This window comes from Vollenhovia emeryi, unplaced genomic scaffold (genome assembly GCF_000949405.1).
Source record: "Vollenhovia emeryi isolate VEMERY1.0 unplaced genomic scaffold, V.emery_V1.0 DF939210.1, whole genome shotgun sequence".
Classification (NCBI taxonomy): Eukaryota; Metazoa; Arthropoda; class Insecta; order Hymenoptera; family Formicidae; genus Vollenhovia; species Vollenhovia emeryi.
Genome location: NW_011967156.1, coordinates 588,661 through 600,533, shown reverse-complemented (window position 1 = coordinate 600,533; position 11,873 = coordinate 588,661). Strand labels below are relative to the sequence as shown.

The window sequence follows — 11,873 nt, the reverse complement described above, 5'->3', positions numbered from 1 at the left end:
TTCGACTTTATTCTGACGTGGAAGTCTTTCTTTTAATCGCGTTACAAGTAGCTTCCGATTTTATGCAGTGCACGTCCGAAATAGATTGACTCGAGTTCGAGCTTTAAACGTGTCATCTTGTAACAACTGCAGCAAATCTTCTTCTTATTCTATCTCTTCCGGCAAGTACTTCGTTAATTTGACTTTATTATAACGTGAAAGTCTTTTTTTTTAATCGCGTTACAAGTAGCTTCAAATTTTATTTTCTTCATCATCATGAAAACAAATTTATCGAGCTTTAAACGACTTATTTTCAAATAATTAACATTTTTAAACAGCAGATTTTATTCTTACTGCTTTCCAGCGAGTACTTCGTTAACTCGACTTTATTATATATATATGCGTTTTATCTTTTATCTCATTTCATTCTACTTTAGAACCTTTACATGAACTCGTTATCATATTACTCGACTTTATTTTTGCTTTAATAATATTTCAACGTTTTAATCGCACGTGAGATAAGCTCGGCGTCGTAGTCTCATGTTTAATCGCGACTGTTAATTACCGTAATTTTTTCCATTTAATCGCCGTCTAATTGCGCTTGTTGCTTTCCGCGTTCCGCGTTGCGGCGCGACGTCGTGTTCTACCAAATAGCTGTCAAGAACTCATCACCGTTATCAGAAGAAATACACGCTCGCGTTGTGGCGCCCGGGAAGGTGCTCGGCACGGGGATAAATATCGCGTTTGCGGCGGGGACACGTGTACGGATATACCTCGAGGGAAGAAGCGAACGCAGCATCCCATTTAACGGTGGTGCGCGCGACCTAAAAACGCGCACCTGTTTCATTGCCATTGCCGTGTTTAATGTCTCTTCGCGAGCACGTTGCACCCTCGACGCTTGAAAATCCGTTCCGTAACGGGTGTCCCGGAACAACTTCCTTCGGAAAAACATCCGGAGTAGAGCTCGCGTTCGCGACACAGCAATCAAACGTGCCGACACCGCGCTCTCCAGTTGCGAAATAAAATCCTCGTCGAGATTAGATGCGAGATTGGTATACGTATATTTCCGACGGGTAATTACGGTTTTGCTAAAACTTCGGAATAGAACGCGATGGTAGAAAGTGGAAGGCGACTCGACCTGTCGTTTTTGCGATATAAAATACGGAGGGAATTTTCTTTTCAAATTTATCCTGACGAATTATGTGATCGTGGGATAACGCGGTATTTCGAAGAATTTTATGAGTTTTTTAAATTTTACCATACATTTCACTAGTAATTATACTTAGTGCCTGTACATTTTACTAGTGGAGTGTATGGTAAAATTATGTTTACGTTTATTAGTAAAATGTATGGTAAAATTAGTAAAATGTATGGTAAGATTTCACAAAACTCCTCGTAAAGTGTTGTTCCACGATCCCATGATTTTCAAGATAAACTTTAAGAGAAAATAGAGAGAAAATTCTCTCCGTGAAGTGTAAAAAAAGAAGACACGAGATTGCCTCTCCAGGCAATAGGATCAACATCGTTAATCTCAGGCGCCGTGAATTAACGATCGCCATTACTTATTGGAGAACAAGTCCCATCGCGTCGCCCTAATGAATTTCGGAGCCAACGTGCACTCGAAGATACCTTACGCGCGCGGACAAGCTGCGGGATTATCGAGGGATGATTAAATTAATCGGAGGCATCTCTTCCTGCCTGCGAGAGGGGATCGACCTTGGCTCCCGACGGTGATGTAAATCGAGCGGCGTCGATTATTTCGAACTGCTTGCGAAACGCAAGCGGCAAGAAACGCATAAACCATCTGCCTCGTCGCTCCGGCGCCACAACAGGTTTTAATTCGTCTTCACGTGTCAGTTTGCGGTATGCGTTCACGTTTCCGAGTTCCACGCGAGTGCGAAAACGTATCGGGTGTCCGGCGAATACACGTCGGGTGCGTTTGTTGAACTGTCACCGTATTTTACACCCGCAAAATTGTCGCCATAAATGAGACGCGAATCGTTACTCAATAACGAAATTCTTCTTCGCATAAGAATAGATCGAGTCTCTCGAAACTGCATAATTATCATAAAAACGCGCGTGCCGAGGAGTTTATCTGGACCTAAAAATCACCGAGATTTCTCCGTCTTGCAGGAGCTTCGCTTCTTTAAAGACAGACGTTAAACTATCCACTGCCGATCAGGTGCACACTACACCCTAGCCCGCAGAGTGTTCTCTTGTACAATACTCTTGTAGCAGGTGCGATTTGTTGGCACTTATGACAATTTAATATCGCGTCAGCGCAGATGTTACATTTGCGTCGTCCGTGGTGGAATGCGCAGAATTACATAATCCGTTTTAGCGGCTTAGAATCACTCCGGATGATACACGAGGCGCATTTCTAGTTACCGCAGATGCCGATGGAATGACATTTTTTTTACCTCCTCATCCCGGAATTTCCCGTTAGAAGTGACTCATCAGCGAGTCTCCCTTGAAACTGAGCTGGCTCGCAAGAATGTTGATGCCTGCTCCCGTGAGAACCGGCGAGATTGAAATCGCACACCATATCTTATCGAGAAAGAAAAAGAAGTGCTTTCGCAGAGCACAGATCGCCGTTGGTTGACGGAGATCATCATACCCTAGTAGCACAATATCTTGGCGCAATATTGGGAAATAATGCAAATCTAGTAATCCCCAATATTGGTCCAATATCGATACAATATTAGACCAAAATTCTTATTACATCGTTAAATATTGGCCAATGCACTTCCAATATAAATCTAATATTATATCATTATTATCATGCAATATTTAAATTTATTCCACGGACAATACCGGCCAATGCATTTCTAATATAGCCAACATTGGACCAATGTTCAGCCAATGTTTAGCCAATGCACTGTGCTACTAGGGTAGTAGCACAATATATTGGCGCGATATTGGGAAATAATGTAAATCTAGTATCCCCAATATTGGTCCAATATGTTAAGATTGACGCCTTCTCTTATTTAGGCAACATATCTATTTAACAATATTAGACCAATATTCTTATTACATCGTTAAATATTGACCAATACGCTTCCAATATAAATCTAATATTATATAATTATTATCGTGCAACATTTACAATTTATTCCACGAACAATACCGGCCAATGCATTTCTAGTATAACCAACATTGGACCAATGTTTAGCCAAATGCACTGTGCTACTATAGTCTGTGCGGAAAGCGGAAATCGATTATTCCGCGGAGGGACAGAAAGGCGCCCGCATCGTTCGGCGTATTTACGAATGTTAGTTAATTATTCCCTTTCGAAGTGCGATTGTCTAGCAGAATCTCCTGCTCGGTCAAAGCGGATGTGAGTCGCGCGTAGTTTTACTGCTAGACAAGTGTCGGATTGATCGAGAATCAGCATGTTGTGTCATACGACGCCGTGTGCGCGTTGGATTAATTCGCGCCCGCAGAAATAGCTGTGATATCTTTCCGCGCCGTCGTAATGGTGACTGCGTTGTAACACGTGTTCGTCGGTGAAGTCATCAACGGCTCAGCGGATCCGTCGCCGTGGAACTCCTTACGCTGTACGTTTGCAAACAGCTGACATTTTTAACTGACAAGAAATAACGGTACAGTCTGTATTATACGTTCGCGAGGCCCCAACTAGCAGCAGATTCTTGTTTTTTTCGCACGAGCGCGGCCGACTGTGCTTCCTATTTTTTTTTTTCCTAATTTTCGAGGACTCGCCAAAATGCTTTACCACCGTCCGCCGCTAATATTCAAAATATATGTATTTATTAAAATAGAGTGAGATTTAAATATAGAAAACAGGAAGAGGTCTAAATTTCTAGATTTCTAAATTTTTAAATACACAAGGTGGAGCAGTAACTAGCACCACTTTATATGTAAATGAAGAGCTTCACCGAATATCTGTTGCAAATTCGCATAGCGAGAATGCGATATAATTTAATACGGGGACAGGACAATAGCTATAGAAAGACGTAGGAAATGAAAAAACGATAAGATAATTGCAATTCTAATAAGGAGCCAGAGCCGATGGAGGATTCATTCCTGAATGTGGCACGACCTCTCGGTGGTCGGAGCCGCGGGTTTAGGTTCACCCGGGGGTCTTCGTGTCACTGCAACACGGGCGACCGCGACGAGACGTTCCCGCATGAGCTGTACCCGCATATGAAAGGAGAAAGAGCCCGCGGGTTCTCGCAGGTAGGATTGCGTCGGCTTCTGCAATGACAATGGACGTGGTTCCCGCTGTACGTCGAGTTAGTCCTTGCTTGGTCTCACGATCGTGCATGGAATGATTTAACCCACGCGTGATTACGGATGCGAGACATCGCGGGGACTTGGCCAACACCGTTCATAAAGAAGCATCTCGGAAATAATACGTCGTCGGAGTCGCGGTGGAAACTTATTCTGTAATTAAACCGACATCTCTCTCTCTCTCTCTCTCCCCCTCCGTGAAAAAGATTTTCGTGATTCACGACCTCGTTCACGTCGATTTTATAATTTTTTTCTTTTCGAAAGATTCTGTAACGCCAATCTTATCGCAGCCACGGAGACCTTCCCGCCGCCGCACACTCCGAGTGCGTAAGTGTTACACAACGGTCGAATAATTGCGTCTCGTATGAATGTAATAGCGACAGAACTGTGTCGCGGTGGTGCCCCTACGTCCTTTTCAGTTTACGTAATACGGTGATTTTTTTGCGGCGACCGATAACCGCCTCTCGCGGGGCCCGGTTAACTGTTCATTTGCATATCCCGTTTCTGCAACAGTTGTATCGAGCGACGACCGTGCGTTTTCGCGGTATGAATTCACCATTTAAACGCCACTCTTGTCTCGTGCGGCCTCTTTGCCGGCCTTTTGCACGCGCGCGCAACTGGATCGCCGTTTTAATACATAGTATACGAGAAGGAAAGTGCGGATATGACCGCGGCGATATATTCGTAAAGGCCGGCGATGATACGCTCGGAAAAACGGGCCCGCCGCTGCATGTGCCTATTGCGCGCAGCTGAGCATGTCGAAAGCAGGCGGAAAGTGACGTCTAATATCTCGCCGGACGTATATGTACCTTGTGCTCGCGCGCGATACCTGGAAAAATCGCCGGTCGCGTGATCGCTCTTGCGGCGATCGCAAATTCGCATCGCGAGCCTGGATCCGCGGTCACGGGTGCTTAATGCGATTCAAGGGGTTAAGCGGTTGAAAACGAGAACGTTTGCGGGGAATTGAAGACACATGCGAGGATTCCCTCCCTCGGACAATGCGAGAGCCAGGTGTTTTTTTTTTCCGTAAAACCGCGCTTTCCGCATTTCTCGAAAACGCGAGCGTCTATCGCACGCTCGTGTCGCCTCGCGTATTAAGAAAAAAAAAAAAGAAATGTTCAACGAGCTGGAAGAGAACCGAGATACTTTAACTTCGGTCTTCGAAGCTGCCAGACTGATTTCAGCTCCAGCTTCGATCTTCGAAGTGCAGTGGCCAGATTGATTTCAGTTTTTTTTCTCTCGCGGATGGATTCCACCGCGTTTCGCGTGGCTCGAGTCGGATAAGTGAAAATTGGAGGGATATATAACCGCGGAATGTCTCCGCTTATTTAGTCCTCTCCCGGCTCCCGGCGAACGGAAACAATATCTCGATTTCGTGATCTCCAGAATCCACTGTGAGACTATCCCACGCACCAATTTCTATAGCTACGTTTGTACGCCAGTGAACCGTGCACCCGTGTCCGTGTACCTAAATAAAATACCACCATGGCCTGGATTGTTATAGTGTTACAGCCATAATTACCCGTACACGCAACGCGGTTGGAAACCGTGATGGAAAGTCTACCGAAAACCGCGTCCCGCCGACCCACATAACGCGTGCACCTCAAACAATCCGAAGTGCGCGCTCGCGGCTAATTATCTCGATTAATTAAACGCCAGTAATCCCGCGATTACAGCTTTAGGAAAAGAGATCGTGCCCGTGAATCTCGCCTCTTATCTGTTCCTAACGTCTCTCAATTAGAGAAAACGAAGAGTCGAAGGAAAAATTATTTAGTTCATAATTAGCGAAATTTCTTTTTAGGGAATAAAAGATGGTCGGGAGAGACGCAGATCATATTTAAGATATTTAGAGATATTTTCTCACCGGTACACACAGTTGATGTTAACTACACCTGCGTATTATTAATCAAATAGAAAGTATTTTCGTTGCCATTCTACAGATAATACGTCACGTACAATCATAATAAAATTAGACAGCGGCTGAATGCCGAGAGCACTTTTACTACTTCATTATAAGCGATGATGGGCATTATCGGGCGGTGAAGCGTCGCGAGAATGCAGGATATAAGCGAGGTCAGCCGGGAGATTTTTCAATATTCCACCGTGGCAATCGGTGTGCCTCTCCCTGCGAACGCGGGGGAGGAAGGACGGGACGAAAAGGGAGGAAGATCCAATTGAAATTGCAAATCACTCGAAGCACCGTGCGAGGAAGCGTCCAGGAGTGCTCCTGTGCGCTCGTTAAAGTCTCCCGGCGTGACTCCACGATTTCGCCGAGGTACGGCCGGCCGTCGCGCGCGCCCTTAATGAAAATCACGGCGATTCGCGGCACGATTATGCATTCGTATCCGCAGTGTCCGATCGAAGTGAACGGATTGAAGGATTGAACCCTCACCTTTCCGCCACGCGATCGCCAGGGCCTCGCATACGCTAACGTGGTAACGCGCGAAGGAAGTAATGGGCGCGAGCGGTTTTACTTTTTATTAACGGAAATGAAAGGAAATGCGTTCTTGAGAAATATGGATAAAGATATCTCCTGGAGAGAGAAACTCTGAGAGAAAAAGGCAGTTAGCAACCCATTTTGAAGCCCACAATTATAATAGTCGAATTATTTAGATTGTTCGGAGCTCTAATCTTTTACGAATTTTACCCCGCGTAACCAAACATCGCAATTAGCTATTCTATCTATATTCAAGATTTGAAAGTAATACTAACCAAAATTCTCTCAATTAGTTCTGTCGACATTCAGTAACGCAAAAATAATTTTCACTTAAGGGGCATCTAACCGAAATGTTAAGTTGCTTAACTACAAAAAAACGGTCACAAATTTTCCCAGAGTAGAGTGTTACGAACAATCCAAATAATTTAATTACTAATTGTGGGCCCCAAAGTGGGTTGCTAACTGTCTCTTTTTCCCAGAGAAAAACGTGGAAAGGAAGCGGGAGGGAAAAGGCGCCAGCAGACTCCGAAGACTTCGCGGAAAAGAAAATTTTCACTACCATAGCTAATCGTGGTTTGCTGAAAATATGTTGCCGCCATAACTATAAATTTCTAAAGCACAGCAAACGGTTCGCTGTCGCACCCAATACAATAGGCACAGTAGCAAAATATTTAGCTGTTCAAATTTTACAGCTGAAATTTAGTTACCACGTGTAGCCTTTAGCTGTGGCAGCTACTTTTCCGTATTTGCACTTTGGATTGAAATTTAACAGACGCAATTTAATACAGTGGGATAACTATCCAATTGTTTGAGCGACTTAAGAGTTAGAAAAATACTCGAAAGAGGAATGGTAGTACGTTGCAAAATTATTATTAAAGGGGAGGCTCGAAGAAAGATTCCGATTTTAAGATCTAGGCCGAAAGGATGTTCGGCGGTTCCGGTATATTTCTTTCTATTGCTCGAAAATAGGTGCCACCGTACTTGAGCAGGAAGATAGTCTGTTATTATTACTCTTTCCAACGAAAAAGAGGGCTCTTGAGCAATGTCTCGCCGCTAACGACATAAATCGGACGCTTTCAGCGCTTGTAATCTAATCGAGTAATAATCCGCCCACTCGGGAAAGTAAAACATTATCCCCGCATGTAACACGAGTGGAAAATAGTGGTTTCACGCGCACATGATAGAAAACTGCGCTACCGCAGTTTAGAGTGTGGCGAAATACAACACAATGAGCTGCGTCGTCTTGCAACACAAAGTATTTTACGTTTCGCGATAAAAATTATTTATTTGGTACTAAAAGACGGAGGAAAAAGATCAGTAACGTGAGCTATAAATCATTCTTTAAATAAAATTATCATCAGCACATGCGAATGACTAATTTTAATAACGACTGCCGCAACACTAAATTGACTCTTTTTTTTTAATACTTTGCACTTTCTTTAGACACAGTAAAAAATCGTGTATTCAAATGTTAAAATTTTCTTGTGTTACCAAGATTTGATTCTCACTTCAATGTAAAATTAACATAAAACGTACATGTTTTTATTTTCGTAACACTTTTATGTATTATATTTATATTAACATAATAACTTGACACTTTTTATGTGTGTTATTTAAAAATTGAATATTATTTTGAGTTCTTTTAACACAACTATTTCACAAAATCAAACAGAACGTGTGATATCGACATTTCGTAAAAATTATTTCAACTATTCTGATTTGTAACTATTCGTACAGTTTACTTATCCTGTTTGTTTTTATTACATCACACGATTGAAAGAACACAATCATAAACGTGAAGTATAGCGTTGATTAATAAACATTTATAATTTGTCAAAAAGTAGCACACGCGTAGCACACAAAATAAATGTTATTTTACTTTAAAATTTAGAGTGGACGTTTTGGAACATGTAAGAAAATGTTAACATTTTAATTTTTCCTAAGTGAATCCGTAGCAATTTTATTAGCAGTTCTTTGAGTGATATAGAAATCGAGGAAATATACGCACAATTATCTCTCTCTCGTGCTTATGCGATCGTACTTTCAAGGAGCGCTCAGTGGGTTATGCGTTTTCCTTCCTCGAGAAGCAAATGCATGTGGAACCTTTTTTCAGCGCCGCTGTATGCGAGCTTTTAATTCACGGTTCAACGGCGGGGAACCTGATTTTGCATAACAAGAAAGACTCGCCGGTACGCCGGTGAAAGCAACAGGTGATTAACAAGCCCGGCGTTACCACTTTTTCGAAGGCGGTCGATCCGCTCTATAGATCCCATAGAATTTGAGAATGCGTTCCCGAACGAAAGCGCCGCGACATTTTCCTTGCTGCATAATCAGACACGCACGCGAGGCTCGCATCACGTGCAAACAATTCCTTCATCTAATTATACCATTACTTTGGAGAGTATGCGAACGTAGGTTTCCGAACGTAAAATGAAGATATTTTTGTTCGCCATAGAAAATTCCTTAACGAGCTCCTCGCTAGTTCCTCGTAGATAAATATCAAAGGAAAAGAGATCTGAGGAAAGACTGAAAGAACGCCCAAGTCATGCTAACTTAATTTACACCAACGTAATTTGTCGGATTAAATTATTTCGAAAATTATCGGAAATAATTAAATATCTTCTCCGTCTCCATAAAATCTAGAAAAACACTCGGGGGGAAAAAGGAAGACAACGCCGTCATTTATTATTAATCTCGATTATTTATCTAACAATCCGTCTAACAATCTAACGTGAAAAGAATCCGTCTAGTCTTACGAGGGGTTGATTCCTGCACTCAGCTATCGGCAAAAGTGGAAACAAGAAAGCAAGTTTATTTCCGTCCCATGGAAACCGGCAAAGTTTAATCGACATCGTTGATGGACGAGCTTTTGTGAGCACGTTCGAAAAATCGCGGAACACGCGCGAAGGCGACTCGGCGTCCGCAGCTCGAGGACGAGAAGTGGAGAAAGAGAGAGAGAGAGAGAGAGAAAGAGAGAGGAAGACAGAGGGAGAGCAGGCGCGCTGCCGCGCTCTGATCTTCGTGACAATGACTCACCGGCTGTGTATTCGCGCTGGGCCTTCAACCTTGGAAGCTGGTAGAGTCACGACGACGACGCTGCTGCCTCCTCTCCATTCCGGTTCGTCGTCCTCCTGCGCGCCGATCGCCGGCCGATCGGACCCGCCGCACTTCGCGTGACAGGGAATAGGGATACGCACTTCCCTTGCGTGCGGGAGGGTCGTTCTACCCGCGGGGGGTGAAAAAAACGATCTTTCTCTCTCAGGCGACGCCGCCGCCGTCGTCGTCGTCGTCGACTCTTACCCGGGATATCCTCCTCGGCTCGCGACCGAAGCGAAGCGGCAGATATCACGCGACTCGCCGGAGTCCTGACCGAACGCTGGCCGCCACCGCTGATGGAGGAGCCCACCGAGGGCCCCCACGAGTTTCCCTCTCCGGGGGCCTCACCGGTACCCCACCGACGGGTTCCCAGTGGCGTGAACGCGCCGGGCCCGCGAGATAGCTTGCGCCCAACCAGCGTGGATCCTCCGCGCTTTTTTGCACCGTCGCTCCACGTTCTTGCCACTTTCGTCGCGCATTTTCTCCGCTTTGTTTCACGCGCAGCGGACGTGTACTCGAGTTACTCACGGGTGCTTTCAAAGGGCAGCGGAGGCATAACTTGGGGGTAGAAATCGGATGCAAAACGGATGCACAAAGAGCGAAGCGAACGCACGTTGACGTGAGAGAAGCTAATTAAAGTATCTTCATCGGGCCTCTTCCTTCTTCAACATTTATCCGGTTGATCGAGAAACTCGCCGAAGAAATAGTCCCCACGCCACTTTTATTTTATATTCCAATCACGCAGATTTGCATACGTCTTACGGTAATGCTGGAATTAATTAAGACTCTGATTTCCCTTGGTAGAGAACGGGTACAAGATAAAGTGACGCCTCGATTTTGTCTACTTCCGATGACAACACATAATGTAATACAATATAATAAATAGTAATGTATAATGAAAATACAAAATGCATCCTTTACATGGCGTCTCCTAATAATCCGGAAAAGGCATTTATAAAACTGCATTTTCACGCCCTTTGTATTTCTTTGATAATTTCTAGTTATGGCAGCAAAATATCTTTAGCAAACCATGATTGGCTACGGTAGCGAAATTTTTATTCAGTCTAGAGGCGCTTTTATCGATAAAGGAGGATTGAGAATATGGGCCTTCCACGTCTCTACAAAAAAAGGGGGGAGAGCTCTCGACGAAATCTCGAGAAAACGTGGGCCAGGTTTATCGCAGATAGAAGCTCGATGGGGGGGAAGACCCGACGTCCGCGTGCAAAAACGCCATGGTATTTTTACGGTACTTCGCAGATCGAGGCATTCGAGCAGCGTCTCGCCTAGCTCGCGCGAAACGTCGAAACGCGCGGCGCCGGGGCTGCTTACGCCGATGGTCCCGCTCGGGGTCGGTCCCCCTCCCGTTCGCGGGCCCGCGTCGGAGAAGACATTCACCTCGAAGAGAGCCAACTCCCAGCCGGGCAGCCAGCCAGGTATCGTTACCTGCGGCTACGCGTTTCTCGCGGTACCCAGCCTCGCTCGAGCGAGTCACTTTTACGCGTTGGTCAGTGCGCGCCGCAATCCGCGCCGCGGTAGCACGGCTCTCGCGTTGCCGCATTATCGGACTACCATTTTGCGGAGGTGCCAGAAGATCGTGGGAAATCGACGCGAGTGCGGGAGAGGCTCCTTTGGTAAAGTGCACTCGCGCCTCCGACACACTGTCGAGGTCCGGGCACGGTCAAGTGCGCGACGAATCTGGCGAGCGCCTCTGGTGTCCTCCGCATCTTCTCTCGGACGTTATTTATTACTTCCAATATCCTGTGAGAGTTCGTACGTTAATTTCCTTAATAATATAATAATATTGCGATACCGACTAATATAATTAGCTAGTTTAGACTAACCGATGCTTCGCAGGTTTCTAAAACAAATGGTATTATCAGCATTTGTAGAAGTGTAAAAATCAAATAGCGTATTGAAATTAATCCATCTATACAGGGTGTCATTGAATATTGGGGACTTTTTTGGTGTGCAGGTAGAGCGGACTAGACCGAGTCGAAAAGTCCTGTACCATTTTGCAATTTTCGCAAGAGATAACGAGTAATTAATTATTCAAAATTGTCGTCTTAGCCCGGCCCACCTCCCAATTCGAGCGCGTGGCGAGATGTGACCG

The 11,873-nt window shown here is 44.8% G+C and overlaps 2 protein-coding genes across 3 annotated transcripts in view; one reads left to right on the top strand and one right to left on the bottom strand.

Annotated features, from left to right (window-relative positions):
- Positions 1 to 10,145, bottom strand: part of LOC105561200 (ATP-binding cassette sub-family G member 5) — a 19,439-nt gene extending 9,294 nt beyond the window's left edge. The window contains exon 1 of one of the 2 annotated variants that reach the window (XM_012010972.1): positions 9,704 to 10,145. Coding sequence is in view for 1 of the 2 variants with exons in the window: in XM_012010971.1 (XP_011866361.1) it covers positions 4,138 to 4,143 (6 nt within the window). In the remaining variant the exon portion in view is untranslated. Of the gene's footprint in view, positions 1 to 4,137; positions 7,006 to 9,703 lie in introns of those variants that run through there. The other variant, XM_012010971.1, reaches the window with a different exon arrangement.
- A 951-nt stretch (positions 10,146 to 11,096) lies between these two features.
- Positions 11,097 to 11,873, top strand: part of LOC105561216 — a 5,690-nt gene continuing 4,913 nt past the window's right edge. The window contains exon 1 of the mRNA XM_012010996.1: positions 11,097 to 11,267. Coding sequence (XP_011866386.1) covers positions 11,097 to 11,267 — 171 coding nt within the window. The remainder of the gene's footprint in view (positions 11,268 to 11,873) is intronic.